The sequence below is a fragment of the Anoplolepis gracilipes genome, chromosome 5 (genome assembly GCF_047496725.1).
Source record: "Anoplolepis gracilipes chromosome 5, ASM4749672v1, whole genome shotgun sequence".
Classification (NCBI taxonomy): Eukaryota; Metazoa; Arthropoda; class Insecta; order Hymenoptera; family Formicidae; genus Anoplolepis; species Anoplolepis gracilipes.
In genome coordinates this window covers 3571354-3595831 of record NC_132974.1, presented here as the reverse complement: position 1 = coordinate 3595831, position 24478 = coordinate 3571354, and the positions used below count along the sequence as shown (strand labels likewise).

Genomic DNA, 24478 nt, shown 5'->3' with positions numbered 1-24478 from the left:
GCTTTTATTAACAAAGATTCCTATAGTTATACTGTTTGGAACAATCTTGATTGACATTTACTTTACGATACAGATTCAGAGAATAGGATAATGCATTTCCAGAAGTGAGTCACATCAAGATCTGCTTTACGAGCATGACCTGGATCTTAGATCATATTGCGCGAATGCAATTCGGATGATAAATCCTTGACATTGCTACGGATCAGATGCTACAGTACATCCTCTAAATTGATGCGAAGTTATAATACCCTAATGTTGAAATATATGTTTTGCTTGTCACTAAAGTATGATATATATATTTGGATTTATGGATTTGGATATTGTGTACATTTTATCTCATCTTATATATTTTTATTAAATTACTTTATTACATCATTAAATTCTGTTACACGTGTAATTTTAAAGGAAAAACAAGATAAATCGTCATAATTTTTAAAGTTTCAATGTGTGCTAAATATTGTAATAATTAATTATTCGGTTAAATGGTTCTTGTGTAAATTCTATTTTGACCTAGAATAAGTAAGATTCCGCTATCTGTTTACGCATTCTTGAAGCTTCTCCTTTGCGAGAACTACTTTATCTGCAACGTTCTTTCGTAATCTTTCTTTACTTATTCTTACCAAGCAAACATTGATTCTCTGTGAAATCATTAAAGAACATAGTTTCAATATTGATTTCCATCTCTTTAAGAATGCATCTTTAATTATTACTAGTTTATTTTTTGATCTATTTATCCTAGAATATAACTATCCTCTAACCAATTCCTTCTTTTCTCTTTGGAATTTACCATCAATATTTTTCTATTTTTCTTTGCACCGTTAAATTGCGGATACACACAGATATGTACACATTACGCAACTTTAAATGTTTATACAATCAGAAATTTTTCGCAAATGTGCGGAAAGATGATTGTGATTTATAATTGAATATGTGCATAATTAAAAATAGGAATAATATAATTCTATAGTTATTTATTTTGATAATAGAGAATAATAAACCGAGAGAGTGAGAGGGTGAGGAGAGCGAGTTTTGGCGGCGACATTTTTGAAGAGAACCGCGGCGGTAAAGATAGTTCGTCAGCGAGCCGTGAGATGGCGACGCTCTGACTGGCGCGGAGCGTCGAACCGGCGGCAGTCTCGAGGACGACGCCGTCGCCGCCACGTGGGGAGCGAATTTGAATCAGCCGCCACCGGTTCTAGCCTGCTGTTCCGTTGTGTCGACGCGATCGTTCGCACCGGTGTTCACTCGCGCTCCTCTTGCACGAAACTTGTTCCGCGCGAATATTCCGAGTAAGAGCGACTAAGATAATATTGAGAGAGTTAAAGGGGATATGTGAAAGAACAGGTATTTGGTTATATCTCGAAAAAAAAAGCATTTTGCAGCGATACCGAAGAGAGAATTCCGGGACTCGAGCGGTGGAGAAGTGCGCGCGGGAGATAAACGGGCGAAAAACGAAACGTCAATTCAGCAACGTAGATAGAGAAAAGCGGGATCATCTTCAGTACGTGACAAAATGATTGTTACGTAAATAGAAAGCAGGTATTACTTTAGAAAACATTAATTTTGCGTTATCATTATTTTTTTCAATCAATAATGGAATATCGACAAATCGAGGAGACAGAAAATATACGCGAGTGACAGTTACACGAAAAATCACACGGTAGTAAACAGAGGCGATTAAAGAATCAAAAGTAATATAAAGTTGTAACGCGCACGGACATTGCGATTACAATTGCTATCGCGATATTCCTGTCACATCCGTTGCATATCACCGTCACGCGCGACGTTTCTCTTCGACTGTCAAGTTCTCTCGAGTTTCCACAGTTTCCATCGCGCCACGTGACGATATTGGATCTAGGACAGGCATCAACTACTGTCTGACGGTTATCAAATAAACGACCGCTTGAACGTTAGAGCGAGATATCATAAGAAAGCGGAGACCATAACTCTCGTTTCTGATGAAATCAACGACTTGACACAGCATTACGTATATTCCTGATACGCGTTCCGGACGACGACTAGAGCCGCAACAAACACCACGAGGCGTCGAGAGACGCCGACGTGTGGCGACCGGAGGCCCGGAGGCGGGCAGAGAAGGAGAGTGCGAGAAGGGGAGGGAGAGGAGGGAGAAAAATCAAGAAGGAAGTAGCAAGTGTCACGGCGGGGAATCTTGTCAGTGAGTGGTGGACTGTGGCGCAGATCCGTGGGGCATCGCGCGCGTGTGTGACAAGGATCCTCGCGGGGGACGAGAGGAGGACGCGCGCAGGACGACAACGGAGACGAGCAGAAGAGGAAGGGGCGCAGGTCGGCAAGCACGCGCGGCCGAGACTCGCGCTCGATACGGCACGCGCGCGATTCGACCCGATCATCGCTCCCGATCGCCACCGGCCGGCATCTGGTCCGGAAGAGAACCTTGTGACCTTGCGGGCCCGACCTTGGAAATTGGCGCCACCGTCGGTCGAAGCATCCTCGGGAGTCCGCGACGCGAAAAGGACGCGCGAGTGTGTTTTGACAGGAAATAGAGACATTTTTAAACTGACTGTTCAATCGCTACAAGGAAACGTCCTTCATTTTCCGACGAAGAGGAGCTGCCAGTGATCGAACCACCTGTCACGCCGATGGAATGATTCAACATGTTTAGGTGAGTAGAAAAGTAGCGAACGAATGAGCGTGAAACGTTTAACTAAAAGGTGGTAATTTGTGAGGAGAGAGAGATGAATTAAAAAGTAAACAAAAGGCAAGCGAAAGCCACAGGTAGACCGCGCTTGGCCGAGAAGCGGAAACGCTAGTGTTAGTGATCTCCGGTTTCAAGCCTTTGATGTAACTCGAGGGTTGGCTTTTGCTGGGGTTGAAAGTGTGAGAGGGTTGATTAACGTTGCGTAAAGTTTAAGAGCGAAGCCAGTGCAAACATTTAAATTGATTGGAAATTTAAGCAAAAATTCTTACAATTGTTTCCATCTAAACGTCTACAAATAATTTTTAAAACAAAAATAAAAAGTGACAAACAGATTATATAATATTTTTGTATTTTGGAGTAAATATCTTTTAATATGAAATGGTGTTCAAGATATATTTTTTCTCATCATCAATATTTATAATGGCATTTGTTTTAATAAATTAAAATTTACTTATTGCACACAATATTTATAATATTATTAACGTTGCAAGATATTCACAGTCATAAATTTATTGTGCATTCTTCACGATTTAATTTTCATGATTAGATATCACGTTTTGATTGTTTCGAAAGACAATGGTACGTTTGTCATACATCTATGAACGCAGCTACACAGATTTTACTGCGCTTTTATTGCCTACAATCCTCTCTCTGCACACCTGGGCTCGCAATGTATCCGCGTGTGTGTGCAGTATACACGGGGAAATGTCGCGCTTCAAATCCGCCCCGATCGCATACACGAGACACGGAAAGAGATGAGCAAATCCTCTTTCACCGCACCAAGAGAACAGAGTTACTACTGCCATAGAGATGTTTGAACAGGGCCTATTACATTCAACGTAATCCTTAATACGATGATTTATTATCTCTACCGCGAAAATCGAATTCATTCTACAATAATATTCACCTGGTCAATTTCTTTTCGTCTGTATAAATTTACAGTTTATATTGCAAATAATATTTATACTAATATTATCAAGTCTAAAACTATCAATAAATAATTATTGTCAAACCAATTATTTTAAGAGTTTTACGTTAACAGATTCTCATATAGATGAATTTAAACTGAAAAATTAATTCTACATTTTTTTATTTACTCTTGCACAAGGAATTATCCGTTTATTCCGATTTATTCGAATTATTTTTATATCGTATTATGATTTTATATATGGTACATATTTCAAACCTTGTGTGTGTGTGTGTGTGTGTGTGTATATATAGCATACATGTATATATTGTACATGTACATTTTTATATGTATATAATACACACATATATAAGAATTAAATAATAGATAATATTGTGTGGCAATAAATTGATTAAAAAATAATTAAACGTGAGAGAACACAATTTGTCACGAGATAATTTCGAAATATTTCTGTCGCATCGCGAGAACGAAAAAGATCTCATAATCATTCCGGAATAAGATCCAAGGCGCATCTCTGCGCTGAGGCGTATTCGTGTAATAATTAAATGTAGGCATTTTCACCAGCTACCGGTGACTCTTAGTAGGCACAGAGTATGTCGCGACTCGACGTGTGACTTCAAGTACGACCATTATTTATGATCGCAACGAGTGCAGCTGTGCTATAATATCTTCCGAGGAAGCGAGAGAGAGAAAGAGATATGAGTTATTTACTGTAAAATTTCGGTGTTCTTGTAGCGAGTCGGGCCTTTTCTCATTCAACAAAAGTAAATTCTCAACGTCCGTGGCAAACGCACGTGGCAGATATTTCGCGAAATATACATTCCGCCAAGAATGGTAGAAATTTGCCTTTTCGACATCGTAATTTAAAGTTTTAATGGACCTCGTATATTCGTAACTATGGAACTCGTATGTGTGTATATTTCATAACTTGTGAAATCGCGTATGTGTATAATTATGAAATATTTCAGCATAATAACAAATTTATGATTTTATAGTTAACTACACACACACACACATATTGTCCTACGGAAAAATTCTACGGGGAAAGATTCAATTATAGTACAAATATTACATACATTATCTTTAGGATAAGACCTTTACTGAAGCCCCTGGTTTACTATAAATAATAATTTACATTTAACAAGATATCTCTGAATATAATTAAACGGTTATTCTTATTGTTCATTATACATCCGGCTAGATAATCTCTTATTGTTAGTATATTACACATTCGAGCCAAACCAACGTTTCTCGGATGACCGGCATAATTCAGCGAGATGCTTTTTCTTTCAATAAAAAAAAAAAAAAAAAAAAAAAAAAAGAGAGAGAATTGCCGCGCCACACACACGCGACATGTGTTAATCCTCTCGAAGCGTGTGTGTATTCACGAGGCGATTCAGTGTCGCATTCTAGTGTCGCATTCAATGCACGTGCGGCGCGCCTCGTAACCGACACGCGAAATTTCGTGCTGCTCAATTTCGTGTTGTTCAACACCGGAATAGAATTTTCATTCGCGTCGCTGTCGTAACTCCGACTATCTTTGGAATAAATTGGGAAAATGCGCGATATATACGGCGCGATATTCGTGACATGATATTCGTAAGTTATGTAAAGCTCACCGAAAGAGAGAGAGAGAGAGAGAATTTTGTCCCTTTTGATCGTTAGTTATATTTTAATGATGTTTAATGGTCGTTGAAGCGACAACATGTAAATGTTGTAATAGCGGTATGTGGTTAATTAATCACTACAAATTGTAACGTTAGTGCAGGTTGTCGATACATTAAAATCAATAGCTTGTATGAGCTTATACATATAATGAATATATTGAAAGTTTAACTGGAAATTAAACATTCAGATTATAGTATAATGAAATATATTTTTTGATTAACGCGAAATATTGTATGTTTATTAGCATAGTTTATTGTTTACTGTTAATTAATTCTATACGTTTTTTAAAATTTTTACATTTTAATTTACCATACTCTGAATGTCAGAATTTTATGTAATATCGTATTTGAATTCAGCAATTTCAAAACATTTTTTTATGCCAAATTTGATAAAAAAAGAACGGTATAAATTCCATTTTTGTACGATTACGCGAATGTGTAATAAATATCGAAGGACTAAACACATTTCTGTGTAAAAAAAAGTTCGGGCGCTTGCATAAACATCAATAAATCTTCCTCACAAGTCACAATTTAACGAGAATAGCTTTCGATGAAATACAGATCGAGTGCAAAAAGGTCTGTCGTAACAACGGTTCTTGAAATAGCGTCATTCAAGATTGAAATTACCTTGAAAGCTCGCGATATCCGTTCTCTAACTCGAAAGTAGAAATTAATATTTACTTCGGTCGTTGTATTCATATCGCTGTATTTCTCTCTGGGGAAAGAATCTGTGTTTCACGCGATAAGCAACAAATTACTTTTCCTTGACGACGCGAATCCGACGAAGAAAGGCACGAGGCGAAATAAACGTCGGGTGCAAAACGCGTGATGAAACAAACGTGATGCGAGGTCAAAAGGCAACAGAAAGGTATGCATTTTGCAGCAAATGCCGTCTTCGTCGATACCTTCGTGAACAACCACTCTGTATCATATGTCAAATGTTATTTTACTCACATTTGTCTTTTATTTTGTGTGATAATTTTTGAATATATTAGAATCTCGAAAAAAAGGAAATTTGTATATGTTACACGTGATTGGATTTCTTGAAAAAATTGATTTTTATCACATCTCCTATTAAATATAAATTTTTTTATATAAAATGCAGTAAAAAATATGTAATCTTCAGCAAAATCGATTTACTATGCAGATGTAAAATTCATGACAGAAAGAATTGCTGTGGAAAAAGATTCAAGTAACATTCGTAGCCAAGGATTGATCCTGTGCCGCTTTGCGTCGCAAAGAGCACGATAAAGCGCCGCCGATTTCCATACCGAAGAACGAGTCTCGCGGCAAAGATTTGTTACTAATGGAATTGCGTTCGTGCACGAGGCTCTAGTGGGAGTTTAGATTAAGCAATTCAGATGCGAGAACGCCGGTAGTCTTGACTCTGGCGAAGCGTCCGTGCGTATATGTACATGTTACTATAAATTATGAAAAATAATGTCTTCCACATAATTCGCCGCCCGTGCGACGCGCCAAGGAATCTCCCTTCTCTTATTGAATTCCGTTATCTTCAAAATATAAAAAATTTTTTCGCGGGTTAATTCTGCCATTTTTTATTTCACAGGATATACATAAGAGTTTCTTTGTCGACACAAAATGCAGAATTCATATTTTAATGAAAAAGAATATATATCTCTTCTGATGAGATATAGAAAATATACTTTTCTTCGCAAAAAATATGATTATTTTTTCAGGCAATGACAAAGAAAATATTTAAAAAATAGTATCGCGGTATCGCTCACATTGCGATTAAATGAATTGTATTCTAGAAAAAGAATAAATTCCGGATTTATAAGAGATATTGTTACATATATATTGCTTGCCGTAATTCTGGCTTTTCTGAGTTTTGTTTTTATTTGGTGATTAATAATAAATATTGGAGTAAGAATAATGATATTACTATCTGCTCACTTGATAAAATAAATGTTAGGTACTTTTAGATTTTTTACTTTTTTAAGGCAAAGAGATATATATATTTATCATTACGTAAATTGACGATTAAAAAAAAAAGCATGCTTGCAATCAATATCATAAAATAATCATAAAATATAGACATGAGAAAGAAGGCAATAGGAGCCAAGTATGATTCGTATAAGACCAACACAATTAAAGCGTTTTACGGTAAAGAAATTGTTCACTAACAACAGAACTTGGCTTCTATTGCCTTCTTTTGCATGTCTATATTGATTATACAGAGCCTTATAATTGATTGTCGTATAATCATAAAAACATACATCAAACTTATTCTCCAAATATGTCTCTCATTCATAAGATTTATTCCGAATTAATTTTTATACGGTAATAAAGGCAAATTCTCTCTCATTTATTAAAATTTATAAAATTAGATATAAAATTTAATAAAATTAAAAATATATCTCATAAAAAGTTCAATATTTTTATTTTTATATTGAATTTTTCGATCAATAATACATATAAAATTAAAATTAATATTAGTAACAAATTGCATGACATATGTATATGTATAACTTAAAAATAAAAAAATACACACATTTTATCTACGTAAAAGTTTTAAGGGGTAGAAAAAAATAGAAGAATTTGCTGCGCTTCTGATAGAATTTTCATGAGAATAAATCTAATCGTATTTGCATTTGAGAATAAATTATTCGTAATTACAAACATTTCGCGCGAAATACGGTAATTCAATTCCGCACAACATACCGATATTTTTGGTGCGTGCTGTGACAGTTGTTATTCAAGCATTGCCCGGGATCGTGTTTCAGACACGCCAACGAGATTGAAAATGTGGTCAGAATTTGCGGTGCGACATTTTGTAACGGATGTCGCATTTTAAGGGGAATTTATCGTAGTTTAATTTCGCGTGCGAAAGGACGGCGACGAACGACGTTGCCGAAATTGAGAATGAATCTTTAAAAGTTCTTCATTGAATGCAAGAGAGAATTTTCTCCGACTACTGTTTAAAATTGCCTTCACCGCGAATAAATTCCACACTTTACAGACTAGTGATTCTCCATGCGCTTTTAATTGCAAGGATATAATCTATTTACTGCAACTTTCAACTTCTTCCAACTAGAATACCGTTGGAATAGTATTAAAATATTTCACACAAACTAAAAGTTTATGGAACAAATGAGCGACTTTATAATTTTCTCTTAGGAAACGTGCCGTTACTTTGATTACAAAGCTTACGTTAAATAATATGTAACTAGCAAATTAAATCTGAAGCCTTTAAATGTTAAATATGAACTAAATATATTAAACTTTAATTAATCTATCAATTAATATCAATAAATTAATTAACTTTCATTGCTCAATGAGAAAATAATTTAAATCACTTAACCATTGTAATGAGTTAGTTTATGTAATTATTGCACTAGCAAATTCGTATTTGTTAACTGAATAACTTAGAATTTAACCTAGTTATTTCGTCGCATTTTCTTGTATAAGTAGAAAGGAATGTAATACCGAGCTAAGAGGGGGAGCAAGTAATTATTGCGAGATCACTGAGTTTCGCCGCAAGATTTTCTCGTCGGTAACCTTGCCTTCAGTAGTACTGATAACGAGATAATGAGACCGCATACGTGTCTAATTGGAAAATATTGCCGTACGTGCAAAGTTTCGGTTAAAGCGTAGCAAGCATTAACAAGAAAGTTTTAGTCCATGCGGTTTAGTCCACATTCTTTTTTTTCTCGAAAACAAGCTACGAGAACTTCATGGCACGTGAGACACATCGCAAGAGCATTCGTTTATGTGTGGCTTTTTAATCGTTGCACTGTATATTCGGAAAGCCTAGATTTACGACACTAAATGTACCTCTCTCTTAACGAAATAATTACTTAATAAAAATGTATAATGGATGTATGGATCCACGTTTAAAAATTTATGATGAACAAAATTTTTATTGTATCTCAGAAATAATCATGACAGTACTAAAACATTGGATTTATTTTACATTTACACGCACAAAAGCAAGATAAGTAGATAAAAAACAACGAGTACAAACTTTTATAAAAGTATCAACTATCCTCTGGCAATTCATTAATTAATTTTATTATTAATTAATAAGTCATTATTACACTTAATTAATTTTGTATGAGATATTCTCGTGATTATGTAATATATATATTTCCGGATAGCGGAAACAAGGAAATGTAGCATGTGAGAGGATAAAATGTGTGCGAAGATAATAGAATCCTTTATAAATTTTGCTTAATACAACCGGTTAAATGCGCTTCTCTGTGCACAGCTCACCGCTAGATCGTGATCTACGATTTCCGTGATGCGGATAAGGATCGAATTTATGTTCATCCTTTGAAGGATAATACTGCCTTGAGTGACTTGTTTCATTGTCGAGACAATAGGGCAAGACATATCGTCTCGGAGGAGCATAAATTTGGTTTATCACGGTACTCAATCGCAGGCTATTGCGGTACGCAAAGTTTGACGTGAATTTCGATGCGGAGGAGTTCTGGGTAGAGTTCAGAGATGTCCAAAATTTACAACTCACGTTCATCAAATAAATTGTCACGATTTCCATCACGATCAGATATTATCTAGATAACGTTTTTTATATTGTACATATATGTACATATATATATATATATATATATATATATATATATATATATATATATATATATACATACATATACATGCATATGGTTAATATATATAAATTGTTATATTGAAATAAATATCATGCGATATTTACACGATAATATTAGAAAGAATTTCATTATTAATGTAAAAAATCTAGGCCGGGAACTAGCCAAAATTTTTAATTCTTTTATATTTAAATGTAATGCATACAAATTTTAGAAGAAAAATATCTTTGCATTTATACACACATTTAATATGGCATCGGTTACAAATGAAATGGAAAATTATAGAATAAAAGATTCTTTCTCTTATTTTTGCTTATTCTTCTCATTTTTGAGAATTGAGTTTGAGTTTGAAAATTAGACAATCCCGGAAAAGAATTTTCGTATTAGCTATATGGTCGTAGGTAGGATTGCCTCACGTATTCTCTCTCGAGGACCAGAATATGGTAGAGGACAAAGAGGGAGAGAGAGAGAGAGAGGGAGAGAACGAGAAAGAGAGAGAATTTCGAGTTAGAGCCACTTGGCAGCCTTCCACTCTACATTGTGACGTGTCCCTCTGCGGGCCTCCAAAGCTAAATCCGAAGCAAGAACTTCAATTGATGTAACACGTTGCAATATGTCGGTCTTTTCTTACTATCAATCCGTTTATTTCTAATATTTAGTATACATGCCTATATGCTCGTATACGTAAATATATAGAGGCATTGAAAATAGAGCGGTGAATAGTTTATAAAATTAGTTTGTAAAATTGAAAAAATGCAAATAAATATTAAATATTAAAGAACAACAAAACGTAAAGACAACAGAGAGTATTAATCCGAAACGTGATAAAATTTAAAACTTACTTTTTTAATATACTTTTTCTGGAAGATTATCTGGAAGAACGTTTATGACACAGAAAAACAAAATAGTATGATAATAAATTTTAGTAGAGATATGAATTATAAATGAAAAATTTATTTGATCACACAATCTGAATAATTTAAAAAGACATTTTGAGATGAATAAAATATGGCAAATCTTCTTTTCATTCTTCTCACAAAGCGTTTATAATATAGCATAATAAAAAGCTAAGTTTACGTAAAAGCTCTTACACAAGTAAATTCTTTATATTTTGGGATAATAGAGAGAAAAGAAGATTTAACGTCGCGTTTACATTCCGACATTTCAGCAAATTTCCGAGAGATGAAGGATTTTGTGGGAAAGGCTATTGAGTAGGGTAAAGCACCGTTGAAATTAAACCAGTTTGCGTTCACGTAGCGGAATAGGAGACACTGTTATGTGCGTATTAATCAATGTCTCGTCTCCTTCCAATTATCGTATTACTCACCACCTACGCATACGAACGCAAATACTATCGGTGAGAGGTCGTCCGATAACAGCGAACCTCTTCGTGAAAGCTTGCACGATAATAGCAAGGCAATGTTCCACATGTACGAGATTCTACATATGCGTTTCGCTGCGAGCAATGTGAACGATCGAATATGTGTTGTATCAGCGTAAATTCGATCATATACTGATGTTTTCTACAAAACATAACAAACAGTGTATAAAAAAGATTATACATACAGCCATGGTCAAAAGTATTAGGCACCCTTAAATTTTCCGTACTTTACTTATTTTATTAATAGTATGTAAATACTAAAAAGATTACAAGAAGAAATTTTAAAAACTACCGATAGCACTTTAAAGCTGAAATTTCAAGCTTTAAAATGTTTTTTTAATTTTTCGTCTGCGATAATTTTTCGCCGTAATTTCACGAGTATCGACAACATGTTTGAAAAACACAGATTAGTTTCAAAATTATATATTTCGGCTAAGGAAAATTGTAGGAAAGTTTAAAAAAATTTTATTCTATAAATATGATAATCTGTCAAGGAAAGTGTATAATTTGACAACTGGAATATTGAAAGAATTAATAATGTAAGTAACTTTATTCGTTTGATATGCATTTAATATACTTTGGAAGAAGAAAAAAAAATTGAAATAATAAAATGAATAAATTTCTTTCGCCTTTGCAACATTATGTTGAAAAGTTGTCCAAGTAGAATATATTTTGATAGTCTCTTTATGTCGAATTTCTAGCAATCGATTCGCGGTGTGTTGCTTTGCTTTAGTCGGTAAAGAATACTGTACATAAAAATTTTTAAAAAATATGAATAAATAAAATGCTCTGAATATTTTCATACATAAAATTCAGTTCTATATGAAATTGTTATACAATTTTCTCGCAGAAGCGCTTTCGACATTCTCAACAATATTACAATCAATTTGTCCACATTCATATGGTCATAATAAAAATACTTCACAATAAATATCATCGTTTGTAAAATCCCAGTTTTCACAATGTTGTTAAATTACAAATATGACGACATTTGTCATACATAAAAAAATGTCCTTATTACGTTACATTGTACACAGTAAATCGATATATTTATTAATTCAATATTGGCTGAGTTATCTATTAATTTTGCAAAAATCTATTTAAGTTATAAATTGTCTCTAGACTATCTTAACTTTTTAACTCCAAAGACTTGGTGCTTTTAACTATTCATATGTATTTATGAAGTAGAAAGAGTAACGGATATATACTCGACCATATTGAATAATATTTTAACTATACTTTATATCGATGTAACAATATGAAAAACATAAAAAGAAAATATATTATTTCAATACATTAAAAAATGAGTCACAATTAATATCTGCATTTGCATACTATAAAAATTTGAGTTAAGAAAGACAACTGGAATTTTTTTCGAACTGATCAATCAATCTTGAATAATAAGGAAAATATCCGGATTTAATTACTTTAATTACTCGAGATTTAAACGCCAAATTTTATAGTCTGTGGAATCGCGCGAGATGTAAGCGCAAATGACGGATTAGCATAACGAGCTATTAATACGTAAGACCGATTTCCTGAAATTCAATCGGCGTACGAAGGAACGTTTTATTCGTTGCCGGAGTCTTTATAGTCCGGCATTCGAAGCGCATTCGCGCAGCATCGTATTATCGCCTCGAGGTGCATGTGGCTTCTAAACGTCAGTTTATAGATAGCGACGTGCCGCAGGCGGCTTAAGAGATCGTCGTTCTCTCTCTCTCTCTCTCTTTCTCTTTCTCTCTCTCTGTCTCTCTCTTTCTCTCTGCAATCGTTGTTGAATTATTGCCCTCTTGCCGGACCGGGCCGCGAACCTCACGTAGATAATGCTTCTCTCCACCTTCCTTCGCCATGAAAGTCGCTCGCGGCGACGAGACGAAAAGGTTCCCGCCGTCGATAAATCGTCCGAAATGCCCGGGATTAAAAGGAAAATTAAATGTAATCGTTACATTACACGCAAATTGGAAGCGGTTTCATTTCATTAAAGAGATATTGATTATCCTTGACCTGACTTTAATTGCGTTCGTTATTGACTTCATACTGATAGATTGATATTAAAAATATATGAAAACCATTGCACATTTTAATAATTAAAGAAATAATAATAATAATAACTGTTAAGTTTTTATTATATATAAATGATATTTGATACCTATTTTATATATATTGTACAATTTTTGGAAATTTTGCTACAACGAAACAAAAATTTTAGCACTAGAATTTTGAGAAACACTAGACATGAGAATAACAAGGTTTCATCGACCGAATTGCAATGTCAATTTCATTTGAAGAGTATTTTATTATCAATCGAAGAGTATTTTATTATCACTCGATATATTTCAAATAGGAATCGAATATGGAACGACCGATATGGTAATATGTGTAAAATCTTATTTATATTTTATTATTTTATTAATCTGTTTTTGATAGTCACTAAATGTTTTTATTTTTGAATACGATCTATGATTTATTGAAATAATTTTTTTTAAAATAATTTCTTAAATAATTTTTTCAAAATGTTAAATTTACATATAGTTTTTATGAATGATTTTCATGTCACAATTGAAATAAATTTCACAATCTAAAATTGACATACATGCATTAATAAAAATTTATCTTATTGACTGTGAAACTCGTATCGCTTCTGCAACTATTGACAGATATTTTGCGAATTATTTAAATAACCACTTGTTTAATTAATAATGTTACAGTTGCCATCTGTGATCTCGCATTATCTTAAATTGTGCCAATTGCAATTTCTTTGCAAATACAAGAATACAATGTCATGATAAAGTCATATCATTGATTTATAAATTTAATAACGTGCGCATTATTATATCTAGAGCAGCACATTATTATTCGCATACCGAAGCAATTGTTTACTCATTGTGCAATTGTATATATTTGACAAAGGAAACTTTTAAAAAAAGAAAAAATTCAGAAGATATTCAAATCGATATATCTTAATAATGGCTACTATTCTTCGACGTGACAAAGAAACAAATTTCACGAATTACAAGTTCGTTTTAATGGAGTTCATAAATAAGATTGAAGTTTTATCGTAGTAGTACGTTTGAGAGAATATTAACTTTTTATAATATCGAATTTTCAGACAGTGATAAGTAATTATAAATAGCTGTAATTAAGCCTACGTCAAGAAAATACATTATTTTTCTCTCAATATTACTTTTCACTTTTGAAAGTAAAGAAGCTTTGAGTTTGCTGTACGTAATAGCCATTTAAGTTCGTTGTTAGTATATTTTTATATATGATCTAATATATGGAAGTGGTCTGTGATATCATTATTGCTTGGACTCGTTTACGTTAAACTTTTCTGTGATGCAACAGTTGAGAATTCCGGTATTAAAATTTGTATATATCTTCATATAAATCAATTTATCTGTTACATTATTGTCAATTTTTTATAGAAGGGGCGTGTGCATCATTTAAAAATTTTTTCTTCAATTTACTATCAATTTTTACATAAAAATAAACATAAAAAAATATATTATATATAGCCTTTTAATTTATTAACAAAAATAGATTTTGTTCGATTTAAATCTTAAAAAAGTGAATAGATAATGAAACTATTTCTTAATTAATTTCCACTCAGTAAAAATAATTCAAAAAAAGGAAAATTTGAAGGTTAGAAAAAAATCTCTAATAAAATTTTCATTTTAAGTACAAAGCAATTGCTTTCCTAATTAGTCAAAGGAAATGGGAAAAGTAATGATAGTTTTGAAGAATACTTGTAGATAGTTAAGTTGATTTATAACGTCATTACCCATTGAAAATTTATATTTTTATCTACCGAAAGGATTTCCTTAGAAACGACGTCCGTCTATAACGTTAACAGTTTACCTCATCCCAGAGAGAAGAAAAAAAGAACAGTTAGAATCTTCAAGCAAACATACATACGCGTTTCCTCGTATTCCTTTCTCTCTACCAGCGACAAGAGTTTTTGCCTGAATTAATTACTTTTCTCAAGGTTTATCTCATCGTAATATATCTTTGAAAAAAACATAAAAAACATAGAAAATTCTAGATTGAATTAGAACAAATTCATTAAAATTTTTAATTATTTAATTCCAAGATATTTATTGTACCAAAACAGAATATCTATATTTTTTAGGGAAAAAATTCCTTCGAATTGTTACAAGGTGTGATTTTTTTTCCTTTTTTTTTTTTTTGCACATAGGAATTAAATCGAATTTTTACGGACATTAGAATTGTTTCTCGAGACAATTGCAATGTTCAGTTTTCCTGCTGGAAATATATTAAAATAGAGCTTTCCTATTTTATCACTTAACGAAATCATAGTCATTAATGTAACGAGCACTCTACTAGCGTTGCTAACAGAGCTCACTGTATTCAAGACCATGTTTGGAGAAACGAATAAACAGAATGTTCTAGAAATGGAGCTCTTTGCAAAAACGAATTAAGCTCAAGGTTTGTTCTTTGACTCCGCTCGTCGTTTCGAAGACGAAAATAAATTCGTTTCTTTATTTTCTGTCATCCATCTGCTCCGCATAAATTTACGAGATTCCACAGTCGCGCAGTGATCGCAAAATCATGATGAAACATGGTCCGCTTCCGCTTCTTTGAAGCTCCTAGGCAAGTAATTTCCAACAATCCCATCTTTTGTTTGCTTATAGCTACGTATAACGCGACAATGTGTTGTAAAAAGAAAGCTAAAGTTTGCTTCATGTAATACATAGCATAACAAATAGCATAAGAATGTTGGAGTATGAAAAATATACATCTCTTTTGAGAGATCAGAATTTAAAATTCACGCACATATTGTTATTAAATTGAGCGAATATTTTCTTTTACTACTGTACAAAATAGAAGCTACAAAATATGCTTATTTTGTGAATAGAAATGAATCGGTTGCATTTGCAGCATGTTAAAGTTGCATTGTTGTGTTCGCATACCAATATAGGTGGAATATTTCACAATGTTCAGAGAGTAATCAATACAATACTGTGTGTTCAGTTTCATAGAACGACAAATATTGTACTTAAAAGCTAATTAAATAATGAAAGAATATAAATGTTTTAGGTTGATTTTCTAACATAATTCTATCCTCTTTCGTCAAAATATAAAATTATTATTTTGAGTGTCTTTAATCTTAAGTAGATATTGTTTATTATATTATATTTTGTTTTGTACACATGTATGTATTTATTTTATATGTTCTGTTTTATATACATATTTTGTTTTTTATTACATATATATTTTAAAATTACAAAATAATAAAATTAAGTTATTTATATCTGAGTGACCCAATTCTTAAATACTTTTAAAAATATTTATAATATATTAGCTAACTATATTATATTGCAATATTTAAGAGATGACGTAAAGTACAACAAAGAAATATATTAGTATATTTTTTAATAGTAAAAAGATTCAAATTTAATTTAAAGTAAATGAGAGTCAAAAAAGAAACGAAGAAATCTTATTGGTAATATATTATCGATACGCATAAGGAGGAGATGAATATCATTATACTAATGTTTCGATAATAATCTAAAAGTCAACTAGAGGATAATATCAAATAATTCCACAATAAATTTTATGCTATAAGAGAAGCGCGAAGACTTGACTTATGTATCCATACAAACTCGAGGTTAAAGTTTCATCTTGGCCCTTCCTTGGCCGATTTAAAGATAGATGTTGTGTGCATAGTGTTTTCTTGCGAAATATTCGTTAATGATGGTTGTTTAACAAGATTTTATGTATCTTGTCTAAATAAATACTGTAAAAATTTTTCTAAATTAAATTTAAAAAATTATATATATTTATTAGTGCGTATAGGAATAATATATTATATATTACTTTTTCTATAATTTATTTATATTTGCTTTGCTTAATTATATTTTGCTAATTAATATATGAGATCAAACAGTTTGGAATTGTAAAAAATTCCGGTATTATGAGGACGATTCTTATAAGTTTATACAAGCCGATTTATTATCGAGATTTTATTTTCGTACAACCTGCGTTTATTTTTATTTTTAGAAGACATGACATCAAAGAGACACCAACTTCCATTTTTTTCGGAATTTTCATATAAGCTACGCTTGAGCTTATTTTTTTGTGTAGACGCATCTACGAAATTACTCTCTCAAAATTATTAATAGCACGATGCAAATCAAAATATATATATATATAACAAAATATTGTATTAGTTTTTTATAAAATCTATTTTAAATTCTTACATAATTTTCTATGCTTCGTATTACTTTTTATAAATTCAGTATCGTTGCTGATATACATTGTATGAAATATGTCTGTATAGGTGAGATAGAACATAAATATATTCTCAGATGAAGTTTGTGCGGCATTCACGCGTCATGGCGGTTTCTCAGAAAATTAATGATCAGTATGGATTTTAGTATACGCTGCTTTCTTTTCTATGCTATGCAATTTTTCATCGTAAATTATGTTGACGTAACAGATATGCGAGGTTATAAACGAGATTAAGATCCGTTTCTTCTGTACGAATATTTCTGGCATATGTCATTAGTCAATAAACAACGTTCCCCAATGTTCTTAAATTATTTTTCAAAGTTTTGCGTATTTTATTACACAATACATATTTCTCACATTTACATTAATAATATAGAAATTTTAAAATTACATATTTTTCGATAAATTAAAAAATTTAATTTTTTATTATAAAATAATTCTAATATCACATTTTAATTACATATATTAAAAAGTTTGTTATGAAGAGAAATTGGTAAATTTTGAATTATCAATAAAAAAGATACTTGTCTTTCTAGTGTAAATCAATTCATTCATCGCAAGCGGTCCTATAGCAAGATTAACTCATTAGTAGCACTTCCTCTCTTCTATATATATCGTACTGAAATCATCCATTCTTTCCAAGTTTCCTCCGTGAATTTCGACTTGCAAGGGTCCTCGCTTCATTAACGAGCTCCTCGACGTTGTCGTCGTCGTCGTTTCGCTTAATTATTCTACCACCACCCGGTACACGTGTTCCGTGCTTTCATTGGACCAAGCTCGGTTCTTTTATATCGCTACTCGGGCCAGTGGGTTAATGGAATGTCGTCATCCGTCGTCATTATCGTCGACGATAGGACCTCCACATTCTCATTTTGTGAATCGTCCCGTTGTTACAAAGAGGCTTACTTATGGTGCATCAGCGGTAGCTTCTGTAAACGATATTCGAGCAGTTTCAAGAGTTTGCGAAACTTATATGTACGAAAGCATTTCTCTTTTCTTTATTCGTTATATTATTAAGAATATTGTGAAATAATTTTAGTTTTGCATAATTTATTTTATCCATTTGTGTTATTTTATATATGCATGAAGATTATTATTATTATTATTATCCATTATTGTTATTATTATAAGCTCTTATTAATGTGTTCAAATTATTGTGTGTGATTAGATATTTAAAAACTTATTAATATAGAAATTGTTCTATTTTTATTATATTTCTATTTTTAAGCAGTTTATTAATTATTACATAATTATTAGTAATTTTAACATTTTTCTAAGTAGGAAAACGGGAGACGTATATATTTGTCATTTATCATATAAAATGTTTATTATTTTTGTTAAAATAAAAATAAGAAATAGTAATTCTATTTATTTGTCACACATAAAGTTATTGATTTAAAATTGTAAAATAGACAACGATGAAATAAACGTATAATACCAGAAAACTTGATTATATAGATAATAGTCTGAAAGATAAAGTATAAAATTTCTCTTGTGAATATTTTCAGTTATTAAAATGCTGTGATATTTCTGAAATACAAATTAAATATTTTTCTACAATTATTACACATAACTAAATTTTATCAGTATTACATATAAGTAGCATCATATTAATAAACTGTATACATGCATAGTTTATGTATGTATATCTATAAAGATTTTGTTATCTCCGTTTCCTTCGAAATTGCCGAATCAAAAGATAAGAAAGTAAAAAATTTATACGTTTATAAAGAGGTATACTACATCATATATTATTCAAACGAGCGGTCGATTATCATTTCGACGCTATCCTCGTAGTTTTCCTCCGCTTTTTCTTTTACGGCCACTCCATCCGCATTGAGATTTATTCCACTTTTTCCTGTAAAGAGTTCTTCTTTCTTGCGATGATGTCATGCACAAGTAGTGATATTCTCTTATCGAAGGAAATAAAACGCTCTGTAACACGAGATTGCACAAATCAGAAACGCTCATGTCTGTTTCCTCTTTCACTTGATCATTGACCGATAATTATTATATCATTATATTATAATTTTAATTTTAATGTTTCTAAATATAAGCAAAGAAAAAAATAATCTTGATAAGCTTTTACTTTAATATTTTATAAAAATATTTAATTATTATGTAAATTAATAATTACAATTTATACAAGATTTTGAAAAAAGACTAAAAGTATCAAATTGATTATATCTCACGTTAATAAAAAGAGTTGAAAGATAATATAACATAATCACAATTATTTTATATAAATATGAAAATAACGATTTATGCTTTATAATATAATATTAATCAGCATAAAGTAATCATTTTATTAAATATTTTACAGCAAATAACATTTTTTAATGATTTTTGAAAGTTTTTAATAATTTGTGACAAGTAGCACCTATCTATGACGTTTTTCTAAGAAATATCAATCGACATAAACTTCGCACGATTTAGAAATCAGATTATCATCTTTGTAATCAAGTACATACATACATTATTAAGTGCATAATCAACAGAGTCAGTAGCTAAAAATAGATCTTTGAATTGCGATCGATACATTTCTATTACGTGTCGGTTACACGCACGAGTGGCAGTGTTGTTAGTCAGTCTTGCGTAAAATTGACATGTAACAAGTATTCACGGAATACACAAAAATGTATAAAAGAGAGTAAAATTAACTCACAAATTAAATTTTACTACGTTTTATTGATTGGAGATATGGATCAGATTACTCGATTGTGTTTTCCTTTATAAAATATATATTAAATTTTTAGTATTAGATCAAAATTATTATTCATATGTAGCATTAGAAGTATATAATTTAATGTTGTTATATAATTATTATATATTAATAATAATTTATATATGTACACAATTTATTATAATATTATTACACTTTTTTTATACATTATGTTCTTGAATCATTATATAATAATTTTATAATCTTTAGTATTTAATTTGGCGATACATTTATTGCATCGCCCTAAGCTTAGCGAAGACATGCAATATGTACGGAAAAGTTTCTTGTGCTCTATAAAATTCTTGCGTCCTATGAAACCTCGGATATTTCACGAGACCTTATAAAATGTCATAAACTTCAACGAAACTAACCGTAACCGCTTAAACTTCTGTGAAAGCAGTAGGCTCTCATGAAATTTGTATGAAGCTTTAAAAATGTTTAATGATCTTACGAAAGGCAATTGAAATCCTCGGATAACAGCGACACATTTTCCTAAATTGCGGAAATTATTGTTTGATAATGATATTTAAGAAATTGATATATATTATGGCACAAGGAGGGATTAATAATTACTTTTCTATCTTTTCCATATGAGATAACATTTAATCAACTTTTACAAAATATAAATTTCTAGATTTATTAATAAGAATTTATCTACAAAAAATACACAAGTTGTAATTATGATGTAATTATCAAACTGCTATAAAAAAATATATATACATATAAATTTTTTTAAATATCATTATCAAACAATAATCTCCACAATTTAGGAAAACGTCACTGTTTTAGGGATTGCATATTATTTATAGTTAATTATTTAATAAATTAGGATAATAAATATTTGTTGTAATGTTATATCAATAAACAACAAATAATTTAAAAAATAATTAGAAAAATTACAAAATAAATACATATCTATTTAAAAAATAATTATTTAATGCTAAATGAGAACTATAAATATGATTTAATAAAATATGAATAATATGTTCTATAAAAGACATAAATCATATAAAAGAGAAATAAATAAAATAAGTATAAATTAATGTAAATAGTATTCAATTATTTTATTATCTCTATATAATGGAGAAATAATTATTTTAATTAGTTATTTAAAATTCTTAATAAAAAAAAAATGATATGTGTGTATGATGATATTTGAAATATTTATTTTTATATAAAAGAATCAACTGTATATTTTAAAAATATTTTTAATACATTATTATTATTCATATTAATTATTTATAATTCACAGTAGAAGTTATTTACATGTATGTATATAATTTTATTTTCCATTTTACAATATATAAATGTTACTTTAAATCCATCTCTGGAAACACATATTTCGTATTCTAATCTTCATACATAATTTGTTTCAATGAAGATTTACGATGTTATGACAAGATATTAACATTTGATAAGTTTTCTACGATATTGTTAGTATACAATTCAATACTATCGAGTATATATTATTACGAAAGCAATATAGATGGTACAATTTTTTCGATCTCCATCTTGCTGCATACATTATGCAAAACGTGAGTTTTACTTCGGTCGGCATCGATAATTCAATCGTTTGTCAACATTTGCCTGTTGAACGTGAAAGGGAGAGGGGGCGGGATCGACGTCCTTGTTAAATGGAAATCGAAAACGACGGGCACGGCCGTCCTCGCAGGTTTGCGATCGTTGCGCTCGTTGCGCAAGTACGGCATTCTCGATCGTGAATCACGATCGGCGGGCCAGCTACGCCCATGTGCGCGTTGGTTGTTGTGCAAGCCGAGATGTAAATGCGTGTCACACTTACCGAGTTTCCCGTGTTCCACTGACCTTAGTCTAGTAAAGGAATAATGCAGAATCGGGGAGAGAAAGAGAGAGGGGGAAAGAAGGGAGAGAAGCAGAGATTTATCGCGCGTTACAACAACCGAGTCACGATTTGTTTCTACGAACCATACGAAGGTATTGAATAATGTATATGCATTGAATAATGTATAGAAATAGTTAAACAAAATTTTATATGGTATATTTATGCCGTGAAATTTAATAGTAGAGAGATTGAAGAGTGATTAGAGAAAATTAATTTAGTAAAAATTAAATCGAAGTAAACATTACATAACGAGTGCCTATATTTTTTTTATCTTTCTTCGTTTAACTTGTAAAGATAAGTTTTAGTTATTAAAACGAATTTACTTCATTAATTGAAGTATGCATTATAATATGTAATAAATATAATATAATTTTTAAATAATTAGAGGGTTATATAATAAGAAATAAATAGCGAAGGGATATGTAAAAAAGTTTATATTACATTAAATTAAATGTAATGGATAAAGTTGTCAACATAAAATATTACATCGTGTTCGGATTAAATATATATAATAATATCGTGTTAGAACTAAACTTATCACAAATCATCACGTTTTGTATTACAAAATTGATTTTCACAAAGCAGAGAATATCAAAGTAAAACTTAGTATAATACAGAAAGCCACTTCTCTTGATCTCCGAGTTGAATATTGTCTACTCTGGTTATAACACAATAGATGTATCTTCATTGTTCTCCTTTAGCAACAACATTGTTATTTTAAATCGCTCCAGCGCTAATTTCATCGCGAGATCACGTAGCTTTTCTAGCACTGGTTTTGATCTCCCCCAGTAGACTGACTCGCTCCCCTTCTCGCATTTGTTTCAATCATTACCACCCCAACTGTTGCCAATTTTCCGCTTTTCACCTCTATTTAATTAGCATTACTTGTTAGTTATACATCATTAATAATAATACTTAAATAACGAAAAAATTAACTGTCAAAATTTTCATCTTAAATAATTGAGGACATTTTCTCGGGACGTGTACCCTTCTCGGGTTTTGTGTCTCGCGCTACATATTAATCAGCTGACATATGTCATGATATTAAGAATCTACTGTGATTAATGATGTGAAAAATATAATTGTTTGCAGATCGTCAGTGGTGATCTTCGTCGCGTTGTGCGCGACATGCAGCCGCGCGGACTTTTTCAGCGAGAAAAAGGGTGAGTTTCACAAAGTTAATTTTTAGCGCTAATGGATCTCGCGAGGATTTGCACGTTTCTCTGCCCCCTTTCCAGGTATCTTACTCGCTGACGATTCGCTGCAATATTCTCCTCGGGGGATTCTCTCCGAGCGAGGGTACTTCGCACGAATATTCAGCAGCTTTTTTTCTCGACGACAGCCCCTGCCTCCGCGCTCGCCATTACAATTCGCCTTACGTGACTGGTGATTTATTACTATGTTAAGTACGGAATGTATTTAGTCAAGCGGTGAATAATGATATCAGAGGTGATAAGAGCCCTAGACAAATTATCGTGAATGTGCATGAATTTATGAATTTACGTATACGTTATGAATGAGGCGTTGATTTTATGTGATGATTTTAATTACTACAAATATAAATAGCAGTCTACGCTTTAACACTTTGCAATAAAGTCTGCAATCAAGTGTTATACGAGAACAAATCTTTTATCATTTATAATGATAAAAGATATTATAAATGATAACATTATAAACGATACATGTTTAATACTATGTACAGTGAACACATTGAATTATAAACGTTTAATTTGAGTAATTTTTCAAATAGTTTAATAATATTATTTATTGTTTTGAGCAAAAATCCACATTAATATAATAAATGTTTTTTTCTTCAAGTTTTTATTTAGTTCGAACTCTTGATTCTCTTTCACAAACAAAATGCTCGAGTTCCAATAAATTGGAACTGTGGATTGAATATAAATATAAACATAAATAATTTATACTGATAAATAGAAATAGTTTATATTGATGAGATCGCAATCTCTCGATTGTAATAAGGAAATGATTTGCTAACCCTTACGATGTCCATTATTTGTTTTTTAAGTTTGTCTCGTAACGAAAGCAATATCTTTCCTATCTTTCTCTTTGAAAAAAAAAATTAATTATATAAAGTCATTTACGAAGATTCTGAAGTTACTCTATATTAACCTGAGATTTTTGTTATATTATTACGAGTAGTTTACAATTATAAATTAATTTCTAATACTTCTTTATTATTTGCAGCTTACATGAATTTCTGACTACTAAAATTTAATGCTCGTCAAATCATAGTTTAACATTTCTTATTATTGGCATTACTGCCATACCATTAGGGATTAATTATTTAACGTACTTAAATAACTTTCAAGTCTAGAAATAATTGAAAAATTCACAAAGCTTAGAATTTGGTTATCAATATTTTCTACATTAATATAGTGAATTG

General features: G+C 31.2%; 2 protein-coding genes across 6 annotated transcripts in view; one reads left to right on the top strand and one right to left on the bottom strand.

Moving 5' to 3' along the window:
• The window catches only part of Myc (bHLH transcription factor Myc), a 201175-nt gene that overhangs the window by 100624 nt on the left and 76073 nt on the right, over positions 1-24478 (bottom strand). The gene's annotated exons all lie outside the window — the stretch shown is intronic.
• Mp (collagen XV/XVIII-type protein multiplexin) overlaps positions 1150-24478 on the top strand; it is a 231610-nt gene continuing 208281 nt past the window's right edge. For all 5 annotated transcript variants that reach the window (XM_072892641.1, XM_072892639.1, XM_072892640.1 and 2 more), the window contains exons 1-2: positions 1150-2641; positions 23167-23237. In XM_072892641.1, the coding sequence (XP_072748742.1) occupies positions 2634-2641; positions 23167-23237 (79 nt within the window). In that variant the 5' untranslated portion in view covers positions 1150-2633. The remainder of the gene's footprint in view (positions 2642-23166; positions 23238-24478) is intronic.